The sequence below is a fragment of the Sphaerodactylus townsendi genome, linkage group LG03 (genome assembly GCF_021028975.2).
Source record: "Sphaerodactylus townsendi isolate TG3544 linkage group LG03, MPM_Stown_v2.3, whole genome shotgun sequence".
NCBI lineage: Eukaryota > Metazoa > Chordata > Lepidosauria > Squamata > Sphaerodactylidae > Sphaerodactylus > Sphaerodactylus townsendi.
This window is the reverse complement of record NC_059427.1, coordinates 159,766,383-159,791,860: the sequence shown is the minus strand read 5'-3', so window position 1 is coordinate 159,791,860 and position 25,478 is coordinate 159,766,383. Positions and strand designations below refer to the sequence as shown.

Below are 25,478 nucleotides of genomic sequence, written 5' to 3'. Positions count from 1 at the left end.
TGCATAGGAATTTGTTCATAGTTTTTTTTAGTCCGGCCCTCCAACAGTCTGAGGGACAGTGAACTGGCCCCCTGTTTAAAAAGTTTGGGGACCCCTGGTTTAAAATGTCTCTTATTAGCACAACCCTGAGTAAAGGTTGGGCCAGAAGAAATTCTGGGCAGATGAGGTTGCCAACACCAGGACCAAAGGTCCCTTCTCTTCTCACCCCACGGACCTTACTGCGGCAGGATGGTGCCAGCCAGCAATGCTAGAACATGTCTACATGCCCCAGTAAAAGTGTGCAGTTTGCGGCTAAAAGTTATTATGCAGTTAGTGCAACGATTGGGCTCACAGGAGATCTAGACCAGGGGTCTGCAACCTGCGGCTCTCCAGATGTTCATGGACTACAATTCCCATCAGCCCCTGCCAGCTGTCTAGATGTTCCAAACACAGACATGCAGGTTGCTTTTAAGAAGGATGATCATCAATAAAAATGCACACCCAAAGGCGGCACGTCCGCTGAGCAGAAAGAGCCGGGATCTGTCACGATATGCCTCGCAGAGGCTTCTGGGCCCAGTTGCTCTTTCTGGAGGTGAAGGTGCGAAACAAAAGAGAACCTTGATTTCATCCCCCAAATGCAAGCCATTCTGAAATCTGCATCTGGGGGACAAGGACAGTCGGTTGCTTCCTGCCACAAAGTCCTGGACTGAAGTCCTCTCCATGGTCCCCAAATGCCTGTAAATGTTTCTTGGCCAACATTTGGAAACTGCCTACAGATCCTATTTTTCAAAAAAGCTCCCTCCACCATTGCAAAAGAGAAGGCCACAGAGTGAGAGGAGTTTCCGTCACTTGAGAAGGGCCCAAACTGGATCTCCTTAATACCAGCAGGGCATAGAGAGGCTCCGAGGGAGCCGGGAGGGTGGGTTGTTGAGCCAAGGAGCGGAGACCGGGAAGAAGAAGAGTTGAATTTATATCCCCGCTTTCTCTCCTGTAAGGAGACTCAAAGGGGCTTACAAACGCCTTTCCCTTCCCCGCCCTCAACAAACACCCTGTGAGGTGAGTAGGGCTGAGAGAGCTCCAAAGAATTGTGACTAGCCCAAGGTCACCCAGCAGGAATGTGTTGGGAGTGCACAAATTTATGGGAATCGTAGTCCATGAACATGTGGGACACCAGAGCTGGACACCCCCCTATGCTAAGGAATACAAAGCAGGGGACCTATGAAGCACAGCACTGTACCCCCAATGCTATTTCCAAGTTGTCATAGGACTTGGGGGGAGGGGGAGAACTTTGCTCTCATTTGTAGGACCCTGAGAGAAGAGATTGATTAGTGAGGCGGCTTCCTTCCTTGAGCTTCACTGATTAGCAAGCATTTCCCATTGGCTGAGGAAGCCTACCCATTCCCATAGACTACAGGTCAGCCACTACTAGACCTTTAGAGCCAAGCGGCACAGTTTTGATGGCAACAAACTCCTTTGGACTGATCCACTCGAGGATGGAGTCAGCATCACAAAGCTTTGGCAGTTTATCTCTTTGGTCCGGGGTGCTCTGGACAACAGCCCGCCTCTTCCTTCACAATCAGGCAGCGAGCATCTCCTGCCCTAGGAAGGGCTGGCTCCGTCGGCACCATTTTCTTCCTGGACGGCCTTGAGTTTGGACAACACGGCGTGGATCCGGAAGAGCGTTCGTGACTCCATTGAGTAGTTCTTATAGTTGTTCCTGTTGGGAGAAGCATTCCACAGCAGTTTTGATCTCGCAGACAACACAACAGTACCTATTCTCTACTCCACATTTGTTTGTTTAAAAAAATAATGCATTATGTTTCACAAAGAAAAGTCAAAATCTACACTCTATAGGTTATGCAAGGGAAACAATTCTGCTGGTATGTTGTGGGTTTTCCGGGTTGTGTGGCCGTGTTCCAGTAGCATTTTCTCCTGACGTTTTGCCTGCATCTCTGGCTGGCATCTTCACAGGATCATATACTGAAACACGGCCATACAACCTGGAAAACCCACAACACCCTAGTGATTCTGGCCGTGAAAGCCCTCGACAATACAATTCTGCTTGTCTTTTCCAGTTTCTGTTAGTTGTGACAGAGCAGAATGCTGAAGTTTTCGGTCTTGCTTAACACCACCCTCATGGCCCGACATTTAATCAGGGAAACAGCTGTCCCACGGTCTGACTAGACCAATGATGGCGAACCTTTTCGAGACCAAGTGCCCAAATTGCAACCCAAAACCCACTTATTTATCGCAAAGTGTCAACATGGCAATTTAATCTGAATACTGAGGTTTAAGTTTAGAAAGAATGGTTTGCTCCAAGGCGCACCTTACTCGGGAGTAAGCTTGGTGAAGCAACCATGGAACGCTTTGAATGGGTGAATCACAACTCAGAAGCAAGGCCAGCCTACCCTGTTTCCCTGAATATAAGACATCCCCTGAAAATAAGACGTAGTAGAGGTTTTGCTGAAGTGCGAAATATAAGGCATCCCCTGAAAATAAGACATAGCACATCTTTGGGAGCAAAAATTAATATAAGACACTCTTATTTTCGGGGAAACACAGTAGATATGTGTGTGTGTGGGGGTCATTTTCCGCTCCCCCTACATGACAAACTCTGTGCGCACGTGCCCACAGAGAGGGCTTTGAGTGCCACCTCTGGCACGCGTGCCATAGGTTCACCACCACATGACTAGACCATTCTGCATTAAATGGTCAAATGCCAAGGGTAACAGCTTTACACATTCAAGCGTCCTTGTTCGGATACCAATAATTGTTATTTGCTAGCAAACAGTTTTAGTGGTTGAGCCAGCAGACGTGTGGTTGGTTAGCAACACCTGTCTCTATCTTCCATGGAGTTTTTCTGGAACCAAGTCATACTACTGATGGTGTGGGTAAGACCAGGGGCGTTACCGCCCACGAGAACATGTGGTGTCAGATGTCCCCAGGCGCACGCCATCTAATCATGGGCGCCAGCCAGGTCCTTGTGCCCAACCTCTCCTGCGGCATGGCACCTGGCAGCTCCCTCTGTGCCCAGGCCGTGCTCGCCAGATTCGGGTGGTAGACCTGGGCGCCTTGCCAGCTTTCAGGCAATAGATCTGGGCGCCGTCACCAACCTGACACTCCTAGCGTGATCAGCAGATGGCTCGAGCTCAGTCCTCCCCCCCAGTATCAAGTGTGCGTGTGTGTAAATAAAACTCAAGATTTTGCCCCGGACTCCATTTTTCCTAGATACGCCTCTGGGTAAGACTCTCCCTCTTCCTAAAATCTAAGCCAAGGGTCTGCAACCTGCGGCCCTCCAGATATTCATGGACTACAGTTCCCATCAGCCCCTGCCAGCATGGCCAATTGGCCATGCTGATAGGGGCTGATGGGATTTGTAGTCCATGAACAACTGGAGAGCCGCAGGTTGCAGACCCCTGATTCTAAGCATTCCCAGACATCCTGGGTGTTCACTTACTTTGCCCTGCGGAGTAGCCGCACAGCCTCCTCGCTCCGGCCTTGCCCCACGTACAGCAGGCTCAGCTCCAGCAGCGCGTTGGGGACCAAGTAGTGGTCGTAGCGGATCCTCTTCTCGCTGCAGAAAGGCAGGTGGGCAAACTTAGGCAAACGTTTCCAAACTTTGTCCAAGCGGAGGCCTCAGCAGCAGGATGCAGCAGCAGGAAGGGGTGGGAAGCAGCTAGTCCGCAAACCTGAATGCACCTACAGCTGCTTGACACTGAACCAGACCCTCAGCCGATCAAGCTCAGTCCTCTCTACTCTGACTGGCGTCTCTGGCAGAGGTTGCTCTTATCACCTACCACCTGGAGACGCTGGGGGTTGAACCTGGGACCTTCTGCATGCCAAAGTCACAGTCCTTTCCCACATGCCTTGTGCTCCTTCAAGGTCAGTATTGTCCACTCTGGCTGGCAGCTGCTCTCCTGGGTCTCAAATAGAGTTCTTTCCCATCTCCTACTGTCTAGCCCAGGGGTCTGCAACCTGTAGCTCTCCAGATGTTCATGGACTACAAATGTCCCATATGTCCCTACTCGGCCTCTGCGTTTAGCAGAGGCCAATCTGCTGGTGGTCCCCGGCCCCTCACGTCATGTGGCCCCTTTGGCACTCTTCCACCACGGGCCAGGACTTTTACAGCCCTGGCACCAGCCTGGTGGAACACCCTTCCTCCAGCTGTCCGGGCCCTGCGGGACCTTGGCGAGTTCCACAGGGCCTGTAAGACTGTGCTGTTCCACCGGGCCTTTGGAGTGTCCAGCCGCTGATATGGTGCCCCCTTACTGCTCTTTGCCTTGGTGCTGTTACATCAGGGTCCCCTCATATTGAGGGGCCCCGCCGTCCCCCCTTTTGGGGGTAGGTTTTTAAATTGGGGTTTCTGGACGCCTCTTGTCTATTTCTGTGTTATTCGCTGTTTTATATGAGTTTTTAGGTTATTTAATTGATGATTATGGGATGGAGCCTATGTATTGTATGACCTGCTCCTGCTTGTTGTTTGAATTGTGTTGTTCACCGCCCGGAGCCCTTTGGGGATCGGGCGGTATAAAAATCAAATGAATGAATGAATGAATGAATGAATGAATAAAATCCCATCAATTGGCCATGCTGGCAGGGGCTGATGGGATCTGTAGTCCATGAAGATCTGGAGAGCCACAGGTTGCAGACCCATGGGCTACCCTTTTTTCCCCTAGGGATGCTGGGGACAGAACCTGGGATTTTCTGCATGCCAAGCTGAGGTGCAAATGCTGAGCCGCGAACTCTCCCCTAAGACAGATAAGAAGAAGAAGAGGTTGGATTTATATCCCCCCTTTCTCTCCTGCAGGAGACTCAAAGGGGCTTACAAACTCCTTGCCCTTCCCCCCTCACAACAAACACCCTGTGAGGTGGGCGGGGCTGAGAGAGCTCCGAAGAGCTGTGACTAGCCCAAGGTCACCCAGCTGGCGTGTGTGGGAGTGCACAAGCTAATCTGGTTCCCCAGCTAAGCCTCCACAGCTCAAGCGGCAGAGCAGGGGAATCAAACGCGGTTCTCCAGATCAGAGTGCACCTGCTCTTAACCACTACGACACACTGGCTCTTAAGCAGCATCCTGTTGCTTTTGGGCATCGGAAAAATCAGGCCAGAAGAGAGAAGCGCTCCTCCCTTCGTCATGTCTCTGATGGTCTTCCCATTGGCTGCTGCCCTCATCCTCTGAAACTTTTGTCTGATGGGAGTTTGGGAAATACTCAATCGGTTCCCAAACTCCCGTCAGGAGAAAGATCAAGAGGACGAGGACAGCAGCCAACGGCAGGGCCATCAGCAACACAGCAGCCTTGCTGCCATAGCGTTGGGGTTGGGGAGGACTCCGGGACAACTCACCTGGCGTGGACAGCACTGAAGCAACCTTCAGCCTCCGTTGGATTATGCAGGTGTTTGAGGACTAGTCCCTTGAGAAGCAGAACCAGACACTGATCGTCCACCTGATACTCACTGGCTGGAGGAAGGGCGGCGGGGAGAGGAAGAAGAGAGACCACAAGAGAGGTGAAGCAGGCCGAGCAGCTGACCTCCCAGCCCCCCCCCCCCCTTTAAGGATATTGAAGAGATAGAAAAAGTGCAGAGAAGGGCAACGAGGATGATTGAGGGACTGGAGCACCTTCCTTATGAGAGGCTGCAGCGTTTGGGACTCTTTAGTTTGGAGAGGAGACGTCTGAGGGGGGATATGATTGAAGTCTATGCAATTATGCATGGGGTAGAAAATGTTGACAGAGAGAAATTTTTCTCTCTTTCTCACAATACTAGAACCAGGGGGCAGCCATTGAAAATGCTGGGGGGAAGAATTAGGACTAATAAAAGGAAACACTTCTTCACGCAATGTGTGATTGATGTTTGGAATATGCTGCCACAGGAGGTGGTGATGGCCACTAACCTGGATAGCTTTAAAAGGGGCTTGGACAGATTTATGGAGGAGAAGTCGATTTATGGCTACCAATCTTGATCCTCTTTGATCTGAGATTGCAAATGCCTTAGCAGACCAGGTGCTCGGGAGCAACAACCGCAGAAGGCCATTGCTTTCACCTCCTGCATGTGAGCTCCCAATGGCACCTGGTGGGCCACTGCGAGTAGCAGAGTGCTGGACTAGATGGACTCTGGCCTGATCCAGCTGGCTTGTTCTTATGTTCTTAAGGACGACTCAAGATGTCTCTGCTTGGCCAGGGAGTCTTACTGCTCACCTGCTCTAACCTCACAGCTAAAAAGACGAACCAGAGCCGTGCTCTACCTGGACTTCTTCGTTCCCTGGTCCACATGCACAATATATGTGCAGGCCAGAAATGTCAGCAGCTTCCCCTGCAGGGAAACCTTTACGGTTCTAATTCTGCCTCCTCCAGAGCAGAATACAGCGATCTCCATTTCCGTGCATTCATATTCTCAGGGGATATGCATACAGACATGGTTAAGAAAAGTACTTCTCAAGTCCTGAGGGTTGTTTCTACCAAGGACTTGAAAACAACAGTAATCCTCGATCAGGGACTCCCCAAACCTTTTAAGCCCATGGGCACCAGTGGCATATTTGCCTAGGGACAAGGGGGTACCCTCTGTCTCCGGGCGCCACTGATCTGGTCATGTGGGGGGCACAAAATTGTCCCCCCCCCACATAACCAGGAAGATGGCAAGGCAGCAGGAAGCTTGTCATCTTCTGGCACCCTCGGCCCCGCCCGTGTTGTCAACGACATGGGCGGAGCCAAAGAAGCCAGAGGACCCTCCAAGCTTGCCCCCCTCCCAGCTGCCAGCTCCTTCCAAGCTCCACCCCGTCCAGGCTGCCAGCAGTCCCTTCGGCCCTCCCCTCTGGTGAGGACGGAAGCAACTGGAAGGCTCCGTGCTGGGGCCTTTGCTTTTATAATTTTACATGCAGCAGAAACCCATGTGCAGGGGACAAGAGGAGTAATTTTTAAAAATATAGTGGGAAATAGGAGGGATAGAAAATAAAACTAATAATGTAGAGGCAGCTGTGGCTGAGATGATATTATTTCAATCTGTACAGTCAATCAGATCTCCAAAGGCCATTCAAAAGCCCTGCTGTGAATGAGCCCTGCTTGGCCCCGCCTACTTTCTAAAAATATTTGGAAGGCATCAGGAAAGGTTGGTTGACACTGGGATGCCCACAGGTGTCACATTGGGGATCCCTGTCCTAGATTTTCTGTCCACCCCCTTATCTACAGCACCTGTCACCTAGTCCTTAAGGTGCCTTTTGTCTTTGTTTCATTTTGATATAACAGACTAACATGGCTGCAAAATTCCTCTTGTGGTCTGTGAAGTCCAACCCTCTCTGCAAAACACTTAACTATTCTACATGTCTCTAAATAATAGTGAGCTATGCCGCCATAGCAGAAGGTGCTAGCCGAGATAAACCTTTTCCATTTTGTATTGTCAAAGGCTTTCACGGCCGGATTCAACTGGTTGTTGTGGGTTTTCCGGGCTGTGTGTTCTACCACGGTGTTCTACCATGGCCATGCAGCCCGGACAACCCACAACCGCTACTTTTCCATTTTCTCCTTCCCCTGGAACCCTTGGTGGGGTCAGAAAGATAATTCCAGAGGTCAGTTGTTGCAGGCGGCATGCCAGAGGTGAGACGTCTCGGGCACTGCAAGTGGGAGATCGTCTTTTCCCGTTCAGCCAGCAGTGCTTCCAAGATGCAGAGGGTGCCGTTCCACCCATATCCCCCGTACTACAGCTGCCTGGGTGACCTATCATTTCCCCATATGTGTCCCCCAGTCTCTGCCCTTACCTTTTTGACTGTCGCAGGGACAGGGAAGATCTGCTTCTGCTAGCACCTTGTGCAGCCAGTACATAGGCGCCCAGCCCGTGTGAAACATATGCAAAACATGTATGCAGCAACAGAACTGAGAATTCTTTGAGCACATGTATGGTTCACACATACCATATATACTCGTGTATAAGTTGACCCGAATATAAGTCGAGGCACCTATTTTACCACAAAAAACTGGGAAAACTTATTGACTCGAGTATAAGTCTAGGGTGGGAAATGCAGCAGCTACTGGTAAATTTCAAAAATAAAAATAGATACTGTCGGGCACTATTTGGGGGTCTCTGCCACTGACCCCCCATCTCACCAATCCCAAGGTCTCTGCCACCAACCTCTCCATCCCGCAGCTTGTCCAGCTCACCCAGGTCAACTGGCTGTCACCTGCCGAGAGCCAGGGGCCGGCTGCCGCCGAGAAGGCGGCAGAGGCAGAGAAAGTGGCTGCAAGGAGGAAGGCAGAGAAGAAGGCAGAGGAGAGCGAAGCAGAGAAGGAGGCTGAGAAAGCGGCTGAAAGGGGGGAGGCAGAGAAGAAGGCAGAGGAGAGCGAAGCAGAGAAGGAGGCTGAGAAAGCGGCTGAAAGGGGGGACGCAGAGAAGAAGGCAGAGGAGAGCGAAGCAGAGAAGGAGGCTGAGAAAGCAGCTGAAAGGGGGGAGGCAGAGGAGAAGGCAGAGGAGAGCGAAGCAGAGAAGGAGGCTGAGAAAGCAGCTGAAAGGGGGAAGGCAGAGAAGAAGGCAGAGGAGAGCGAAGACGGGAGAGGCGGAATGCCACACAATAATTAAGTGGGACCCTCACTTGGGTATAAGTTGAGGGGGGCTTTTTCAGCACAAAAAATGTGCTGAAAAGGTAGACTTATACACAAGTATATAAGGTACATAACGGACCTTATGCTGAATCAGGCAATTAGTATACCGAGATCTCTGTTGAGATTGTGCCATGCCTGGCATCAACGGGCCGGAGCCAAGGTCACACCTGCACTTGCTGTTACCTGCGGCCTGAGGGCCTTTCTGTTTTTCTATGGCTTGCTTATAACTAGAGAAGTATGCAAACCTTCCCCCTCTCTCCCATTTCCTGGAGAAAGGAGCATGTCTATTGCTGGCCTTGGGCAAACCCATAACAACGCTGTATTCACACTATCCTTTTCTCATGTGGGCAATTGTGGGAATCAATGGGGGTGGGGACACCCGAATGGGCAATGTACATACTACCTGCAAAAGGCTCAGCGCCAGCTCCGGCTTTCTGCAACCCAGGTCTTGACACAGTTCAATAAAGCTCTCGAACCAATCTTGAGTCTCAATTATTGACTGGAGCAACAGAACCCTTACAGATTGGCATCAGATCTCCAGGGTCACAGGTCAAGATCTTTATGTCACCTACTACCTCTCAGCTAAGTCTCAACACCTGTGGCGTCACAATTCCTTTAGTCGAATCCATCTTTTCAAGGGGTCGCCTAAAACTCTCTGCATCAGTGTTCTCCATCTGTAAAATGGATAAATGTTAGGGTTGGGGGTCACCAGAGGAACTGAATTAAAGGGTTGCAGCATTAGGAAGGTTGAGAACCGCTGTACTACCTGGCCCTTTCTAACTGGAGATGACTGGGATTGAACCTGGGGATTTATGTGTGCCAAGCACAGGCCATATCTGCTTCATCTCCACTTACATTTCCCATGACATCCGTGTGTTACCTGGTGCTGCTTGCAGCTGCTTCTCTGCCTGCATCAGTGTGTCCAGCATGCCCTCAAGCAATTCTCGCTGCTTGCGCAAGACCGTGAAGCCATTCCACATGTACATCATCTCCTGAGAAAAAGGGGCACAGTTGGGGTCGTGTGGAATTGCTGCAGTGCATCTGGAAGAGAACCTTCTTGGCGCACGGTCGTCAGAGTGCCAGGCAAGCAAACCGCAGGGGCCTGAAAGCGAATGGGAATGTCTTCCAGCCACACTAAACTGCAGTTGCCCTTAATTAGCATTCAGACAAAGGTACGGGCATAGAAACGCTTTGTGCTACCAGGACTGCGCGCTGGCTACAGACCCTGCTTGTCTGCAGAGGAGGAAACTCCGGCCACTGGGACGAATGGTGCCTTTCCCCGCTTCCACCTGCGACTTCTCTCCTTCCCCAAAGCACAGATCCTTTATAAAAATTTAGAAACTTGAGAAAATGCAGGATGGTTCAAAATTCTAAAGCCAGCCAAGAGCAGAGAACCCAACAGCTCATACCTTTTGAACTCCTTTAAAAACAACACAAAGCAAAAAGTCAAACCTCGGATCTGGAAATCAAGCAAACTGTAGATTTGTTCTAAAGCAGGGGTCTGCAATCTGCGGCTCTCCAGATGTTCGTGGACTACAAATCCCATCAGCCCTTGCCAGCATGGCCAACCATGCTGGCAATGTCTGATGGGATTTGTAGTCCATGAACATCTGGAGAGCCGCAGGTTGCAGACTCCTGTTCTAAAGCCTTTATTTCAGAGCGTAGGTAACATCGTAAAAAAGAGGAATCTGGCAATTCCCGCGCAAACCCACTACCAATATCCCGTTGCCCCCTCCCACAGAGCCAAACAGCTCCTACTCCCCTCTACAAACTACAAAGCATCTACTACAAAGCATTGCGAGCCTGGGAACAGTTCACACTTCCCTGCGATAAGATCTGTGTCCAGGATACCCTGGGGTGCTGAGGGGAAGACACCGGACTTTCGCCCCACATCAGAGGATGGTAAACCACCTCCCCCTGCCCTACCTGCCATTTGGCACTGACAGGCTCAGTCCTGACACAAAACCAAGGGAAACTATTTTTAAAAGAACCAGATTTTTTTAAAAAAATAAAATTCTCCCTCTCCCCAACTATCTGACTGCACATCCCTGGAGCAGAGGCTCTGGGGTTAGGGTGGCCAGCTCCAGTTTGGAAACTTCCTGGAGATTTGGGGGGTGGAGCCTGGAGAAGGAGGGGTTGGGCTACATTTTCCCTAGATACGCCTCACAGTCCAGCCTCCAAACCAGCCATTTTCTCCAGGGAACTAATTTTTTGTCTAGAGATCAGCTGGAATTCTGGGAGATCTCCAGGCCCCACTGAGAGGTGGCCCTGGAGACTGCCTGGCGGCAGACGCATAGCGCCAAGGGGGCGGGGGGGGGGGTCGGCGTGTGATGAACCGGGTGCATACCAGTGCGGAGGCGTGGCCGGGGCATTGCAGGGCAGGGGCACAGGGCGCAGTTCCCCCTTGCTCTGGCCCTGCCCGGTGGGAACTACACTTCCCAGGAGACCTTGCGAGGCCCACCCCTCCAGGGAGGCCTCTGCAGGAGTTGGGGCTCACAAGGTCTCCTGGGAAGTGTAGTTCCCACCAGGCTGCTTTTTAAGGTAAGTGGGGGGTGGGGACGGACACCATTTTGCCCTGGGCGCCATTCCCGCCACCACCACCACTGCATGGCCGTGAAAACTCTTGAGGGCATGCGCAGACACCCCTGCCCTTATCTCCAAGGCCATGTGCTAGAGCCGTGGTAGCCAATTGGCCATACTGGCAGGGGCTGATGGGAATTATAGTCCATAACATCTGGAGTGCCAAAGGCTCGCCACCACTGTGCTAGAGGCCTCAAAACCACAGCCAATTGGCCATACTGGCAGGGGCTGATGGGAATTGTAGTCCATAACATCTGGAGTGCCAAAGGTTCGCCACCACTGTGCTAGAGGCCTCAAAACCACAAAGATCGCCGTTCAACGGCTAGGCGGTCAGGCAGAGCCAGCTGGGATCTGGGTGGGCTTGCTTCTGAGTAAACCCTCCTAGGGTCATTATTCACCCATTTGAAGCATTTCATGATGGCTTCACCAAGCTTACTCCCGAGTAACATGCGCCTCGGAGCCAGCTGTTTTTTCTAAACCTGGGGTCTGCAACCTGCGGCTCTCCAGTTGTTCATGGACTACAATTCCCATCAGCCAATTGGCCATACTGGCAGGGACTGATGGGAATTGTAGTCCATAACATCTGGAGCGCCAAAGGTTCGCCACCACGGTGGTAGAGGCCTCAAAACCACAAGGGAAACTGGTCCTCCCCGCCCCGCATCAAGCAGGCTCCCCCTCCTCTCACCAGAGCCGGCACAGGCAAGGGGATGTGCTCGCTGGCTTTGTAGCGCCTCGCTTTGCGGATGGCAAACTTCTCTGTAGGGGGAGACTTCCCGGCGATCTTCTGCTTGAAGGAGGAAACCTGCCTGCAAGGAGAAGACAAGGATGGAGCTGCTGCAGCCTCCTCCCCGACCCATCCCCTCAGGCACTGAAAAGAGAGACTGGGCTTCCCGGAGGACTTCGGACAGGACGCAGGGTCACTGGCACGGTTCACCCACAGAACCCACCCGCTGGCAGTCCCAGAGTCCGGTCCCAAGGGCTGGGGTTGCCAACTCCACTTGGGGAAATCCCTCGGTGTTTGGGAATGGAGTTTGAAGAGGCCAGGATTTGCGGAGAGGAGGGGCCTCGGTGGGGCATCCTGCCGTACAGCCCGCCCTCCAGAGCTGCGCTTTTCTCTGCCACCTGGAGATCAGCAGCCCCTGCTTGGGACCCTGCAGGCGGATTCCAACACCACTTATTCATAGCCTATCTTTATGAGCCTCCTGGGAGCAACTGGGGCAGTCCTTGGACAGATTTATGGAGGAGAAGTCGATTTATGGCTACCAATCTTGATCCTCTTTGATGTGAGATTGCAAATGCCTTAACAGACCAGGTGCTCGGGAGCAACAGCCGCAGAAGGCCCTTGCTTTCACATCCTGCATGTGAGCTCCCAAAGGCACCTGGTGGGCCACTGCGAGTAGCAGAGAGCTGGACTAGATGGACTCTGGTCTGATCCAGCTGGCTTGTTCTTATGTTCTTATGTTCCTTTACCTCCCCGCCCTGAGCTCCTACCGGAGATCTCCCTCTGCCCCAGTTTCCGAAGCAAGCAGGCCTCTTACCTGAAGAGTGTCGCCTCGTCCTCCCCAAAAGGCCGCGGCTCACCCTGGGGCAGCATACTGAGGAAGGAAGCCTTCATGTATACGTACATCGCCTGCACCACAAGGAGAGCAAGGAGAGCTTAGAACAGTGATGGTGAACCTTTTTGAGACCGAGTGCCCACATTGCAACCCAAAACCCACTTATTTATCGCAAAGTGCCAACACAGCGATTTAACCTGAATACTGAGGTTTCAGTTTAGAACAGGGGTCTGCAACCTGCAGCTCTCCAGATGTTCATGGACTACAAATCCCATCAGCCCCAGCCAGCATGGCCAATTGGCTGATGGGAATTGTAGTCCATGAACAACTGGAGAGCCGCAGGTTGCAGACCCCAGGTTTAGAAAAAACAGCTGGCTCCAAGGCGCATGTTACTCGGGAGTAAGCTTGGTGAAGCCATTATGAAATGCTTCAAATGGGTGAATAATGACCCTAGGAGGGTTTACTCAGAAGCAAGCCCCATTGCCAGCAACCAAGCTTACTCCCAGGTAAAGGATCATGCCCAGGCCAGCTTAGGTGTGTGTGGGGGGGTGATCTTCTGCCCTCCCACATGATGAACTCTGTGCACGCGTGCCCACAGAAAGGACTCTGAGTGCCACCTCTGGCACCCGTGCCATAGGTTCGCCATGGCTGGCTTAGAAGAAAGCACAAGCCCAGAGGGGAGGGAGGGAGGGGAGGTGCCCCTGCAGGGAGCTCTTGCCTCGGAAGCTGCCCCTGGGCAGGGCACAGAAGGGCATGCTCTAGCAGGAAAGGGGCTCCAGTTTGCCTAGGAGCCGCCCTGGCTGGAGAGATAAATAAGAGCACCCTGCCATGTTCCAAAGTAGCCCCTTTGTTGGGATATTTGCAAGTGTCTGTCACAACTCAGTCATTGAAGGGTTAACTGTATGTATGTTAGCATGTTGCTGAGGTCACTGTTTTATGACCTGCTCTATTGATTAGCTATTGGTTGGTCAGCCAGACTTTGCTGTCCTGCCAGTGGTCCCATAGCCAGAGGTTATAAAGTTAGCTGCTTCTTTGTTAGAGCACCCACGACGCAGACGCCGTGAGGATGTAGCACACCACGATGTGACCAGGAGGTGCAATTGACAACTTGTAACCAAGTGTAGTGCTATAGATGCTTAAAACTTTGAGAGGGTTTTTAGTGAGGGTTTTAATGTTGGACGCCGATTATTCTGTATTGAACGCTGTATTTTAATGGGTTTTTGTATTTTATAGTCAATGGAGCCTATGTTATTTATTTATCATTTGTATTTTGTTTATGTGCTCCATCTGTTTTGTTGTTGCATTCTATGTTGTGCACTGCGCAGAGCCCTTCGGGGGACAGGCAGTATATAAAACCAAAAACAAACAAACAAACAAATATGTAACAGGAAAGTATACCCAGCTTTCTACCATCTTTTAGCCAGGGTATGCATTAGTGATAGGGGAAGAGGATTTGCATTTTATCTCCTTTATTTTGTAAAGCCTTGCTAAATCTGGTGTGTGCTAAAACATATGGTAATCACTTTCTTTTTAATAAATACTTTCTAAACCTTGGATGTGGAGGACAGTTCTCTGTACCACTTATGCCCTACTGTCTTGGACACGCTGTTTAAACAAAAGGTAGAGGAAGGCTGCGCAGCTTTTCCTCCAGGATCTCCAGTCTACCCTGTGGAACCCAGGAGAGGGGAACCAAGGGGAAACTGAGGCAAGGGCCTCACGCAGTTGGAAAGGAAGTTGGGAAATCCTGATCTTCCCCAGTGGGCAGTCTTCAAATAATCAGGTAGTGGCAGCACACCCAGAGAGAAAGTTAGCCCTCCCCAGGAAAAGTCGGTAACTCCTGGGGGTGTGCAGAGTGCGAAATAGGGCCTGCCAGCCAAAACAAGCCCATTTCGCCACACCATGTAACCCTCCCTAATAGTTAGTAAGCTCATTTTACATAAAAGCAACTGTGTCTCTTCTGTTCTACTCTGCTAATATATATTGAAATTTACCTAACGCTCTTCTCTAAAGGAAGAATTCTGAGCATCTCCATTTGCTCTTGGAGGCTGAGCCTTGGGGTGTCTGGGGAGGCTTTGGGCAAGTCAGAACTGGCCTGCCTCAGTTTCCCATCTGCTAAATGGGAACAGCAGTGAAAGGGCGGGGGAAGCCTTGGCAAAAAACCACCACCACCACCTTGGGATTCGCACTAAGAATTTGCTTTGGAGGCAGGGTCAACCCAGCTGAACGAGTACAGCGGAACCTCGGATTTCGCCGATAATCCGTCTGGCAATTATCGGCAAAATCTGAAATTGGCGATTTCTGAAACTGTGCTGTTTGCGCACGCGCAATGTTTGCACATGCGCAAACAGCGAGGCAAATTGTGTAAATTACGCAATTTACGTCGGCGAAATCCGAGACTGTTGATGAAATCTGAGAAGTTCTAACGGCTGGTGGCGACCAGCAAGAACTGAAATGGGCGATTTCCGAAGGTGCCGATTTCCGAGGTTCCACTGCAGTCTGAAGCCCCCCGCAACAAAACCCCATTAACCTCTTGTGCCCGTTTCCCACCTTGGACCACTGATTCTCCTTGCTTAGCAGGTCTGCGTAGAAGTAGGCCATCTTCCACATCCCCTTGTACGCAAAGCACCACATCAGCTCCCAGTAGCACATGTGGTGGAACTGCTTCCAGGCTTGCTGGGCTGAGCAGCCCTCCTCAAACTTCGTGATGGCCTAGGCAGAGATAAGGGGGCGGGGAGCCAAGGGTCAGCGGACATGAAGAAGAAGAAGAAGAAGAAGAAGAAGAAGAAGAAGAAGAAGAAGAAGAAGAAGAAGAAGAAGAAGAAGAAGAAGAAGAAGAAGAGGAAGAGGAAGAAGAGGAAGAAGAGGAAGAAGAGGAAGAAGAGGAAGAAGAGGAAGAAGAAGAGGAGGAGGAGGAGGAAGAGGAGGAAGAGGAGGAGGAGGTTTGGATTTATATCCCCGCTTTCTCTCCTGTAGGAGACTCAAAGGGGTTTACAATCTCACAACAAACACCCTGTGAGGTGGGTGGGGCTGAGAGAGCTCCGAAAAGCTGTGACTAGCCCAAGGTCACCCAGCTGGCGTGTGTGGGAGTGCACAGGCTAATCTGAATTCCCCAGATAAGCCTCCACAACTCAAGCACAGCAGAAACAGCAGTGGCCTCTCTTGTGGGCAAGTTTGGAGCAAAGGGCCCGGCAGTGGCTGCAGGGAAGGCGCAGAATTCGGCTGCTGACAATTCTCAGCTGCCTTTAAAATCGTAAAGGGCAACCGAGCCTCTCTCTTAGGGCTGCGATGATCAGCCTCCAAGTACATGGCCAGGTGCCCAGGGTGTAGATACAGAAAATGGCGCCCAGGGCAAGAACTAGAACTGCACCCCACTCCCCAAACATCCGACACCCGTTTTTTTAGACAACGATATCGAAGCAACAGCCCCTGTTCCTTGAAATACCTCCAGACACACAGGTGTCACCATTTATATTCAGCAAAGGCGTAAAATAAAGACCATTTTAAGGCCATGTTAACCTTTTTCAAGAGCAGGCTGTGATAAGGATGTTTTTTTTCCTTCTCTTGGTGTGCGGAGTGGTGTGTCTTCACGCACAGGCTCGTTTTAGAAACCAAAGCCTTTTCAGTGGATGTTCCCATTCTTACAGGGAGCTTCCACTTCTTCTGTTTTGTTCCCACAGGCTGCTCACTTGCCATGTTAACTCCACCGCTTGAACACATCCTTTTCCATTCAACCATGAAGCATCCTGAGCCAATTATTACTTCTAAGCCTCACCTTCCTTATGTCAGGACTGCAACTCCTAACATGCACCAGTTCCTGCCTTTTTCCAAAAAGTGTGGGAAAGCAAACTGGTGAGCTACATCCCACTGGAGACCAGGAGCTTGGAGGAGGGGAAAAGCTGATTGGTTGCTGTCTGTTTTTGTAAATAGTTTAAATACTGGAACTGAGGACAAGAATCCTCAGTTCCAGCACCCTGTACCTAGGGCGACATAAATCAATAAAGTTCCTTTTCTAAAGCTAGCTTTGTCTGAGTGCGTTCAGCCTTACACTTTACAGGGTTGTTGTGAAAAGCGATGATAATAGAAGACTTCAACTTATTTATTTAACCAATTCATTAGTTTATATCCTCCTCTTCTCCTCAGTGGGGACCCAAAGTGGTTTACATCAATCCCTTCTGTATTTCCTTTTTTTAAAGATTTTTTTTATTACTTTACTAACTATAAGGATACAAAAGAAAGAAAAGGATAGAACTGAGCAAGCATAACTGTACGTAACAATCTTGGATATATTTCAATCAAAATCAACTACATATTAGCGTTAAATATGGAACTGATCTGCATTCATAATCACTACTAATAAAAAGATAACATTAACAAGTATACTAAGTAAAAATATCTTTAAGAATCATTTTTAAAGGTGACTTCATCTGATATTGTATACATTTGTTGAATACTTGTAATAATTATAGATATCTGATTACATATACAGAGAAAACTACGACGTAGGCTAGGCATGTAATTATCTATCTATATTTTCAGTATTGTCCAAAAGTTAAATAATATCACCATAAGTAATCAATTTTGGGAAACACCTAAAATTTTGGAAACATCTAAAATATAACTCCCATTTTTTATTAAACTTGCTTTTTTTCACTCTCTCTCTCTCTCTCTTTCCTTCTTTTTCTTTCTTTCTTTCCACACCAGAGTGGTGCAGCGGTCAAGAGCAGGTGGACTCTAATCTGGAGAACTGGGTTTGATTCCCTACTCTTCTACATGAGCGGTGGAGTCTTATCAGGACAACAAGATTTGTTTCCCCATTCCTACATTCCAGCTGGGTGACCTTGGGCTAATCACAGTTCTCTCTGGAACTCTCTCAGCCCCACCTGCCTCACAAGGTGTCTGTTGTGGGGAGAGGAAGGGAAAAGCCCCTTTGAGTCTCCTTATGGGAGAGAAAGGCAGGTATAAAAACCAACTCACTGTGGAGGCGGCATGGGGCAGTGAAGTCCAGGAGGGGCACAATTTCAGTGCTTGCCCTGGGCGCCATTTCCAGAAGCTACGTCCCTGGCCGTGATCTCTAGGTCACGGTTCCCCTCCAGCTGCCTCCAGCTTGAGTCTGGCCTCTCACCTCGTTGATGTTCCCTTTGATCTCCTCTATCCTCCCCGCAAAGAACAGGAAAACGGCACTCTGCAAAATGGAAGCAAAGAAGGCGAGGGATCAGGGTTAGGATCCCAGGGAGAGGGGAACACGGAAGGCAATGCTGCGCTGCTTGCTTCAACACTAGCACTTCAGTATGAGACAGACAGATGATACTGCCCCCAACCAGGTTACCATGGTTTCCAGTGTGGTCTTCCAATCTTTTTGGAGAGCCAGTGTGGTGTGGTGGTTAAGAGCAGGTGGATTCTAATCTGGAGAACCGGGTTTGATTCCCCACTCCTCCACCTGAGTGGCAGAGGCTTATCTGGTGAACCAGATGTGTTTCCGTATGCCTACATTCCTGCTGGGGGACCTTGGGCCATTCACAGTTCTCTCAGAACTCTCTCATCCCCACCTCCCTCACAAGGTGTCTGTTGTGGCAAAAGGAAGGGAAAGGAGCTTGCAAGCCACCGTGGGTCTCCTTACAGGAGAGAAAGGTGGGGTATCGATCCGAACTCTTCTTTTTCATCATCTTTGTCAGTGGAATTGTTATTTAACTTACTGTACAAATGTAGACCCAATTAGTCTGGTGTCAATAAGCAAAGCAGCTCTTTCATTTTCCTCATCACCCTGTCTTTTAAGGTCTTTTAAATTGGCCTTTAGCAGGTCCAGTTCCTTGTTCCTCTAATGACCAGTTCCACTTTGCTTCTCATGCAATTGCTGGTTCATATTCGTCCCCCTTGTTAGGTTGTTGTGTATTGTGTGCAGAGGTGGGATCCAGCAGGTTCTCACAGGTTCCTGAGAGTAGGTTACTAATTATTTGTGTGTGCTGAGAGCGGGTTACTAATTGGTGATTTTGCCAAGTGATTTTTGCCTTCGTTACGCCCCTCCTCTCAGCAGTAGCGCGCAGAACTTGAAGCAGTCTAGCAGGAGGTGCACCGGCGTGCGTGGCAGCCTGCGCCTGCGTGCATTCGTTTCCCGCCCAAGGACTGCGCAGTGGCTGCGTCCCTGGCCGCTTAATCTACCGCCTGGCAGGAATGCCCTGCTACCTGAATGCCCAGCCATGCCCCCCATCAAGGCCCCCATCCCCAAGGGCGCTACGCCACTGTTTGAATCCCACCACCATGGGAACCTGTTACTAAAATTTTTGGATCCCCTCACTGATCGTGTGTGTGTGTGTGTGTGTGCGCGCGCGCGCGCGCATGTGGCCATGACTGCTTGCAACCATAAAATAAAAGAGAAACAGTAATGGAATATTGTTGTTTGCAAAGGGAAACCAGTCGTTATGGCTTTCAGTTCCTCCTTGAAGAGGAACTAAGAAGTGGTCATTCTGGAATGCCCATGTCCCAAGAGGGAACGAAGCAACCAATTAAAGCGGCAGAAGTCCAAGTCCTTGCTTTAAAGAAAAGGTTGGAAACTCTGGAAGGGAGAATAAGTGGGACTTTTGCTGAATAGGGCAGACTTCTCAGTAAACCAGGAGCAGAATCTTCCTGGCGGTGGGGTGGGCCCTCGCAGACTTTTATGGGGTTCCACACAGAATAACCATTTTAATTCCCACACACTGCAGAAAAGTGGAGAGGGAGCACGGCAGGGTCCCGCTGCAGAAATGTGTCCGACTGCCTTGTTCCAGCTTCTTTTAAGTTTTTTCAAGACTAGGCAGTAACTAATTAGCTTTTTCCTCCCGTGCAATAACTGGAAGCTGGAGCCCACAAGCGACCCCACGATTCTCAACACCAAGCAAGACAGCAGCTGGCAGGTATGTCGGGAACAAGGTTCCTTCAGACTAGAACGCACCTGCTCTTAACCACTACGCCACTGCTGCTCCTCCACAGCTCAAGTGGCAGAATGGGGAATCAAACCTGGTTCTCCAGATTAGAGTGCACCTGCTTTTAACTGATATGCCGCCACTGCTGCTGATTCATCATTGCCTGCCTCTGAACAGGCTGAGAGAGTTCTCAGAGAATTTTGACTGGTCCAAGGTCACCCAGCAGGCTTCATGTGGGGGAGCGGGGAATTGAACCCAGTTCTCCAGACTAGAGTCCGGTGCTTTTCACCATGACCACTCCTTTCTGACTCTTTTACAATAAGGGCCCCTAAAACAGCCAGGTTGCTTTCACGTGGATGTTTTGTTGCTCCTTGGCTCTCAAACTTAGCTTTTGTGTCAAAGGATTCACATGAGCCTTCACCAGGTCCCCATTTCCCAGCATCCCCCCTGCTTTGCTCCAGGGTTTCCCTGCTGCTTAAAGGATCTCAGTCGGAGCAGGTTTGCGTGCGGATGGCGAGGTGCAGATCTTTGAACCCAGGTGGGTACCATTTTGCTGCTGTTATCAGCAGTGGCGAAGGAGGTTAAGAGCTCATGTATCTAATCTGGAGGAACCGGGTTTGATTCCCAGCTCTGCTGCCTGAGCTGTGGAGGCTTATCTGGGGAATTCAGATTAGCCTGTGCACTCCCACACACGCCAGCTGGGTGACCTTGGGCCAGTCACAGCTCTTCGGAGCTCTCTCAGCTCCACTTGCCTCACAGGGTGTTTGTTGTGAGGGGGGAAGGGCAAGGAGATTGTCAGCCCCTTTGAGTCTCCTTACAGGAGAGAAAGGGGGGATGTAAATCCAAACTTTTCTTCTTCTTTTGTGGCAGAAACAACCACACAAGAGACAGACGTGGCTGTGTGCAAGCAAGCTGAGCTTAGAGGTTGGTTCTGCTTCGGAAGCCTCGGCAACCACCGGAGGAGAGATGCAGGGACAAGGAATCACTGAGAAATTATCCAGAACGAGAAGGCCGGCTGCCCCCTGCAGCTTCTGTGCAGGGGAGGAAAAACTTCATTTGTCTTTCCCAGGTAGAGTTTCTCCGGGACACCGCCAGGCATACAGGATGCAGGGACTGCAGCATCACGCTAAGCCTCTTACCTTGGGGTAACGGGAGAGGTATGGATTCAGCAAGGCCTCAGCCTCTGTGAAGTCATCTTCACCTACCCCTGGGGGATAGAAGGGGGGAAGGGGATCAGTCACCCCAAACAGGGCAGTTGCCAATTCAGCGATATCTTGCCACCCCAACCCAAGCCTCTGAGGCAGGCCGACACGCTGATTCTGAAGATTTTGGCTGCATCCCCCTTTCCCTTGGTTTGCATCCCCACCTTCCACCCCACTTGTCTGTTGCAACCTCTAGCCCAGAGGTGTCCAACTCTGGCGCTTCAGATGTTCATGAACTACAATTCCATTCAGTCCCGGCTGGCAAGGCCAATTGGCCATGCCAGCAGGGGCTGATGGGAATTGTAGTCCATGAACATCTGAAGCGCCAGAGTTGGACACGCCTGCTGTAGCCTAAGCATCAGATGGAGGGAGCTTTGACTTTCAGAAGCTCATGTCCCCAAAATCTTGTTGGTCTCCCAGTCACTCCTGGATTCGAACTGAGCTCTTCTAGCCAGAGCAAAGCTCACTGCTCGGTGAGCCCCAAAGCTCTCTTGCCCAGCCACGGAACACTTTTCACCTTTATTAAATAATAATAAAAATAACAACAGGAAAAATATTTCTTGAACACACTTCAAATGTTCTGCTTACATTGTCTTAGTCCTGATTATGATTATGATTATGATTATTATGATTATGATTATTATGATGATTATGATGATTATGATGATTATGATGATTATGATGATTATTATGATTATTATTATTATTATTAATTCAATTTGATAAACCGCCCTACCCCCGAAGGGCTCAGGGTGGTGTACAACAAAACAACAACAACCATAATAAAACAAATCGAATAACCCCAGTTAAAATACAAATCTTAAAACTATAGCAGCAGCATCCTACAATAAATAGTTAATAATTAATAATAAGGGGCGTCTGGTATCACACCCCAGTGATCAAAACCTGGGAGTGGACAAATTCTGGGAGGGGGCTGGCAGATGGTCATGTGCACAACCAGTAAACAGGGCAACCCTAAAAGTATTAACATCTCCAGGTGATAACAAGATAGCTTGAAGCTGTCCAGTGAGTTTATGGTCATGGAAAACTTTGAACGGAAGGCTTTCCAGCTTCACACTTGTCCCTTGTAACCATTACCAGCTGATACTCTCCTGTGTCACTTCTACAATTTGGCAACCTTATATACCCAAAACACGCCCCCCCCTCCCCCACACGCCCACCTCATGGAGACATAGGGTCTCGTTTTCTTCTTGGGGAGCAGCGTTGCTCCTCATGAAAACAGCAAAGAAGGACGCCCGTTGGGAAAAAGGGGCGGAATTCCACTCATCTCCAAGGTGGAGGGAACATTGCTCTCCTCTGCCCGTGTTTTTACCTAAGATGAAGGTCAGGAAGGTATAATAGCAGAGGAGTAACATGGTGCACAGCAGACCCCGCAGGTTGGGTGTGGTGGCCCCCTGATGGAGCCGATTGAGACCATAATCCTGAGAAGGAGAAGAAAGAGGAACAAATGAGGGAGGGAGTTGTGCCCCTTTGGCTGTTCCCAGTTCCCATCTCGATTTCCAGAAAGAGGCAGTTTCCAAAATTAATCAAGACAAAAATCCACTCTTGCAAATAAAGCTGATCTATTTTTATCCTACCCTTCTTTCAAGGAACTCAGGGCAGACTCTGTAGCTCTTCTGTCCCCCTTTTATGCTCACAGCAACCCTGTGAGGTAGGCTAGCCTGAGGGTGTTACAGGTTCAAGGGCACACCCAGCAAACTTCCGTAACAACATGGCAATTTGAACCATGGATCTCCTAATTCCTAATCTGAGCACCACGTGCCATGCTGAAGAAAGCAGACAACAGGTTAAAAATCGGGGGACTGGACTCTGTGGCTTGCTTATACAGTTTTAAAGGGCTGATTTGCAGTGGCTGATTTGATAGGCAAACTGGCACCCTGGGCAAAACCTGGGTTTGATTCCCCGCCATGGGCGGAGCAGCCCGGCCGTGGCACTCACCCTTCCCAGACGGCCCCAGCAGCCCAAGTTCACTGGAGGCGGAGCTCCCCGTCCTCCCGCTCTGCCTCTGGTGGCTTGTGGGCCACCGCACAGAGTGGGCGGGGCTTATAAATCAGGCCGCCCCCACGTGACTTTAAATTTCTGCGCCTTGGGCAACTGCCCACTTTGCCCAATGGGTGGTACACCACTGCTGATTTGACCTGGATTTCCACACAAATGCACCGACAACTTCCCTCCAGCCCCCAACTTGATTTAGGCACCCAAATGTGCTGGGCATTTTTCCGAATGTTTCCCACATAAAGTGAATGGGCATGTTTGAGAACACACCAGTTCCTAACAGGAATGTGCCACGGTCTCTCAAAAGCAACACGCAGTCAACTTAACAGAGCAATTTTTACCTACTACACGTATAGTAGCTTTATTCTATATCTTAATAGTACTTCCAGCGATTTGTTTCTATTCACCTCTGCTAACCTTCTTTCTTCCTCTTTAAATTTCTTTTTTTCTAAATATTGCTATTGTAATCTTTGTATTATATATGCACAAAAGTTGAATATATATATTGTTGTATATATATACTGTATATAAGTGTATAAGTCGACCCGCATATAAGTCGAGGCACCTAATTTTACCACAAAAAACTGGGAAAACTTATTGACTCGCGCCCCCCCCCACACCCCCCCCCACCCCCACACCCCCCCCCCCACCCCCCCCCCCCCCACACCCAAAACCCACCCCCCCCCCACACCCCCCCCCACCACCCCCCCCCACCCCCACCCACCCCCCCCACCACCCCCCCCCCCCCCCACCCCCCCCCCCCCCCACCCCCCCCCCCCCCCACCCCCCCCCCCACCCCCCCCCCCCCCCCCCCACCCCCCCCCATCCCCCCACCCCCCCCCCCCCCCACCCCCCCCCCCCCCCACCCCCCCCCCCCCCCACCCCCCCCCCCCCCCACCCCCCCCCCCCCCCACCCCCCCCCCCCCCCACCCCCCCCCCCCCCCACCCCCCCCCCCCCCCACCCCCCCCCCCCCCCACCCCCCCCCCCCCCCACCCCCCCCCCCCCCCACCCCCCCCCCCCCCCACCCCCCCCCCCCCCCACCCCCCCCCCCCCCCACCCCCCCCCCCCCCCACCCCCCCCCCCCCCCACCCCCCCCCCCCCCCACCCCCCCCCCCCCCCACCCCCCCCCCCCCCCACCCCCCCCCCCCCCCACCCCCCCCCCCCCCCACCCCCCCCCCCCCCCACCCCCCCCCCCCCCCACCCCCCCCCCCCCCCACCCCCCCCCCCCCCCACCCCCCCCCCCCCCCACCCCCCCCCCCCCCCACCCCCCCCCCCCCCCACCCCCCCCCCCCCCCACCCCCCCCCCCCCCCACCCCCCCCCCCCCCCACCCCCCCCCCCCCCCACCCCCCCCCCCCCCCACCCCCCCCCCCCCCCACCCCCCCCCCCCCCCACCCCCCCCCCCCCCCACCCCCCCCCCCCCCCACCCCCCCCCCCCCCCACCCCCCCCCCCCCCCACCCCCCCCCCCCCCCACCCCCCCCCCCCCCCACCCCCCCCCCCCCCCACCCCCCCCCCCCCCCACCCCCCCCCCCCCCCACCCCCCCCCCCCCCCACCCCCCCCCCCCCCCACCCCCCCCCCCCCCCACCCCCCCCCCCCCCCACCCCCCCCCCCCCCCACCCCCCCCCCCCCCCACCCCCCCCCCCCCCCACCCCCCCCCCCCCCCACCCCCCCCCCCCCCCACCCCCCCCCCCCCCCACCCCCCCCCCCCCCCACCCCCCCCCCCCCCCACCCCCCCCCCCCCCCACCCCCCCCCCCCCCCACCCCCCCCCCCCCCCACCCCCCCCCCCCCCCACCCCCCCCCCCCCCCACCCCCCCCCCCCCCCACCCCCCCCCCCCCCCACCCCCCCCCCCCCCCACCCCCCCCCCCCCCCACCCCCCCCCCCCCCCACCCCCCCCCCCCCCCACCCCCCCCCCCCCCCACCCCCCCCCCCCCCCACCCCCCCCCCCCCCCACCCCCCCCCCCCCCCACCCCCCCCCCCCCCCACCCCCCCCCCCCCCCACCCCCCCCCCCCCCCACCCCCCCCCCCCCCCACCCCCCCCCCCCCCCACCCCCCCCCCCCCCCACCCCCCCCCCCCCCCACCCCCCCCCCCCCCCACCCCCCCCCCCCCCCACCCCCCCCCCCCCCCACCCCCCCCCCCCCCCACCCCCCCCCCCCCCCACCCCCCCCCCCCCCCACCCCCCCCCCCCCCCACCCCCCCCCCCCCCCACCCCCCCCCCCCCCCACCCCCCCCCCCCCCCACCCCCCCCCCCCCCCACCCCCCCCCCCCCCCACCCCCCCCCCCCCCCACCCCCCCCCCCCCCCACCCCCCCCCCCCCCCACCCCCCCCCCCCCCCACCCCCCCCCCCCCCCACCCCCCCCCCCCCCCACCCCCCCCCCCCCCCACCCCCCCCCCCCCCCACCCCCCCCCCCCCCCACCCCCCCCCCCCCCCACCCCCCCCCCCCCCCACCCCCCCCCCCCCCCACCCCCCCCCCCCCCCACCCCCCCCCCCCCCCACCCCCCCCCCCCCCCACCCCCCCCCCCCCCCACCCCCCCCCCCCCCCACCCCCCCCCCCCCCCACCCCCCCCCCCCCCCACCCCCCCCCCCCCCCACCCCCCCCCCCCCCCACCCCCCCCCCCCCCCACCCCCCCCCCCCCCCACCCCCCCCCCCCCCCACCCCCCCCCC

The 25,478-nt window shown here is 53.5% G+C and overlaps 1 protein-coding gene across 1 annotated transcript; it reads right to left on the bottom strand.

Moving 5' to 3' along the window:
* On the bottom strand, window positions 1-22,544 carry LOC125427958 (tetratricopeptide repeat protein 39A-like). Its single transcript, XM_048487526.1, has 11 exons — window positions 22,491-22,544; window positions 22,129-22,237; window positions 20,733-20,800; window positions 17,820-17,879; window positions 15,245-15,406; window positions 12,680-12,771; window positions 11,827-11,947; window positions 9,442-9,553; window positions 5,320-5,434; window positions 3,437-3,553; window positions 1-1,696 (listed from the first exon to the last, which is right to left on the bottom strand). Exons 1-11 carry the CDS (start codon window positions 22,542-22,544, stop codon window positions 1,579-1,581), a joined length of 1,128 nt encoding a protein of 375 aa, XP_048343483.1. The 3' UTR covers window positions 1-1,578.
* Window positions 22,545-25,478: the final 2,934 nt, after the last annotated feature.

Coding starts and splice junctions, on each gene's coding strand:
- LOC125427958 (XM_048487526.1), bottom strand. CDS start 22,544: ATGGTTCAAATTGCCATGTTGTTACGGAAGTTTGCTGGGTGTGCCCTT. Junction 22,238..22,490: donor CTGGGTGTGCCCTTGAACCT/GTAACACCCTCA, acceptor TCTCCTTCTCAG/GATTATGGTCTCAATCGGCT. Junction 12,772..15,244: donor AGGAGAATCAGTGGTCCAAG/GTGGGAAACGGG, acceptor CTTGTGGTGCAG/GCGATGTACGTATACATGAA.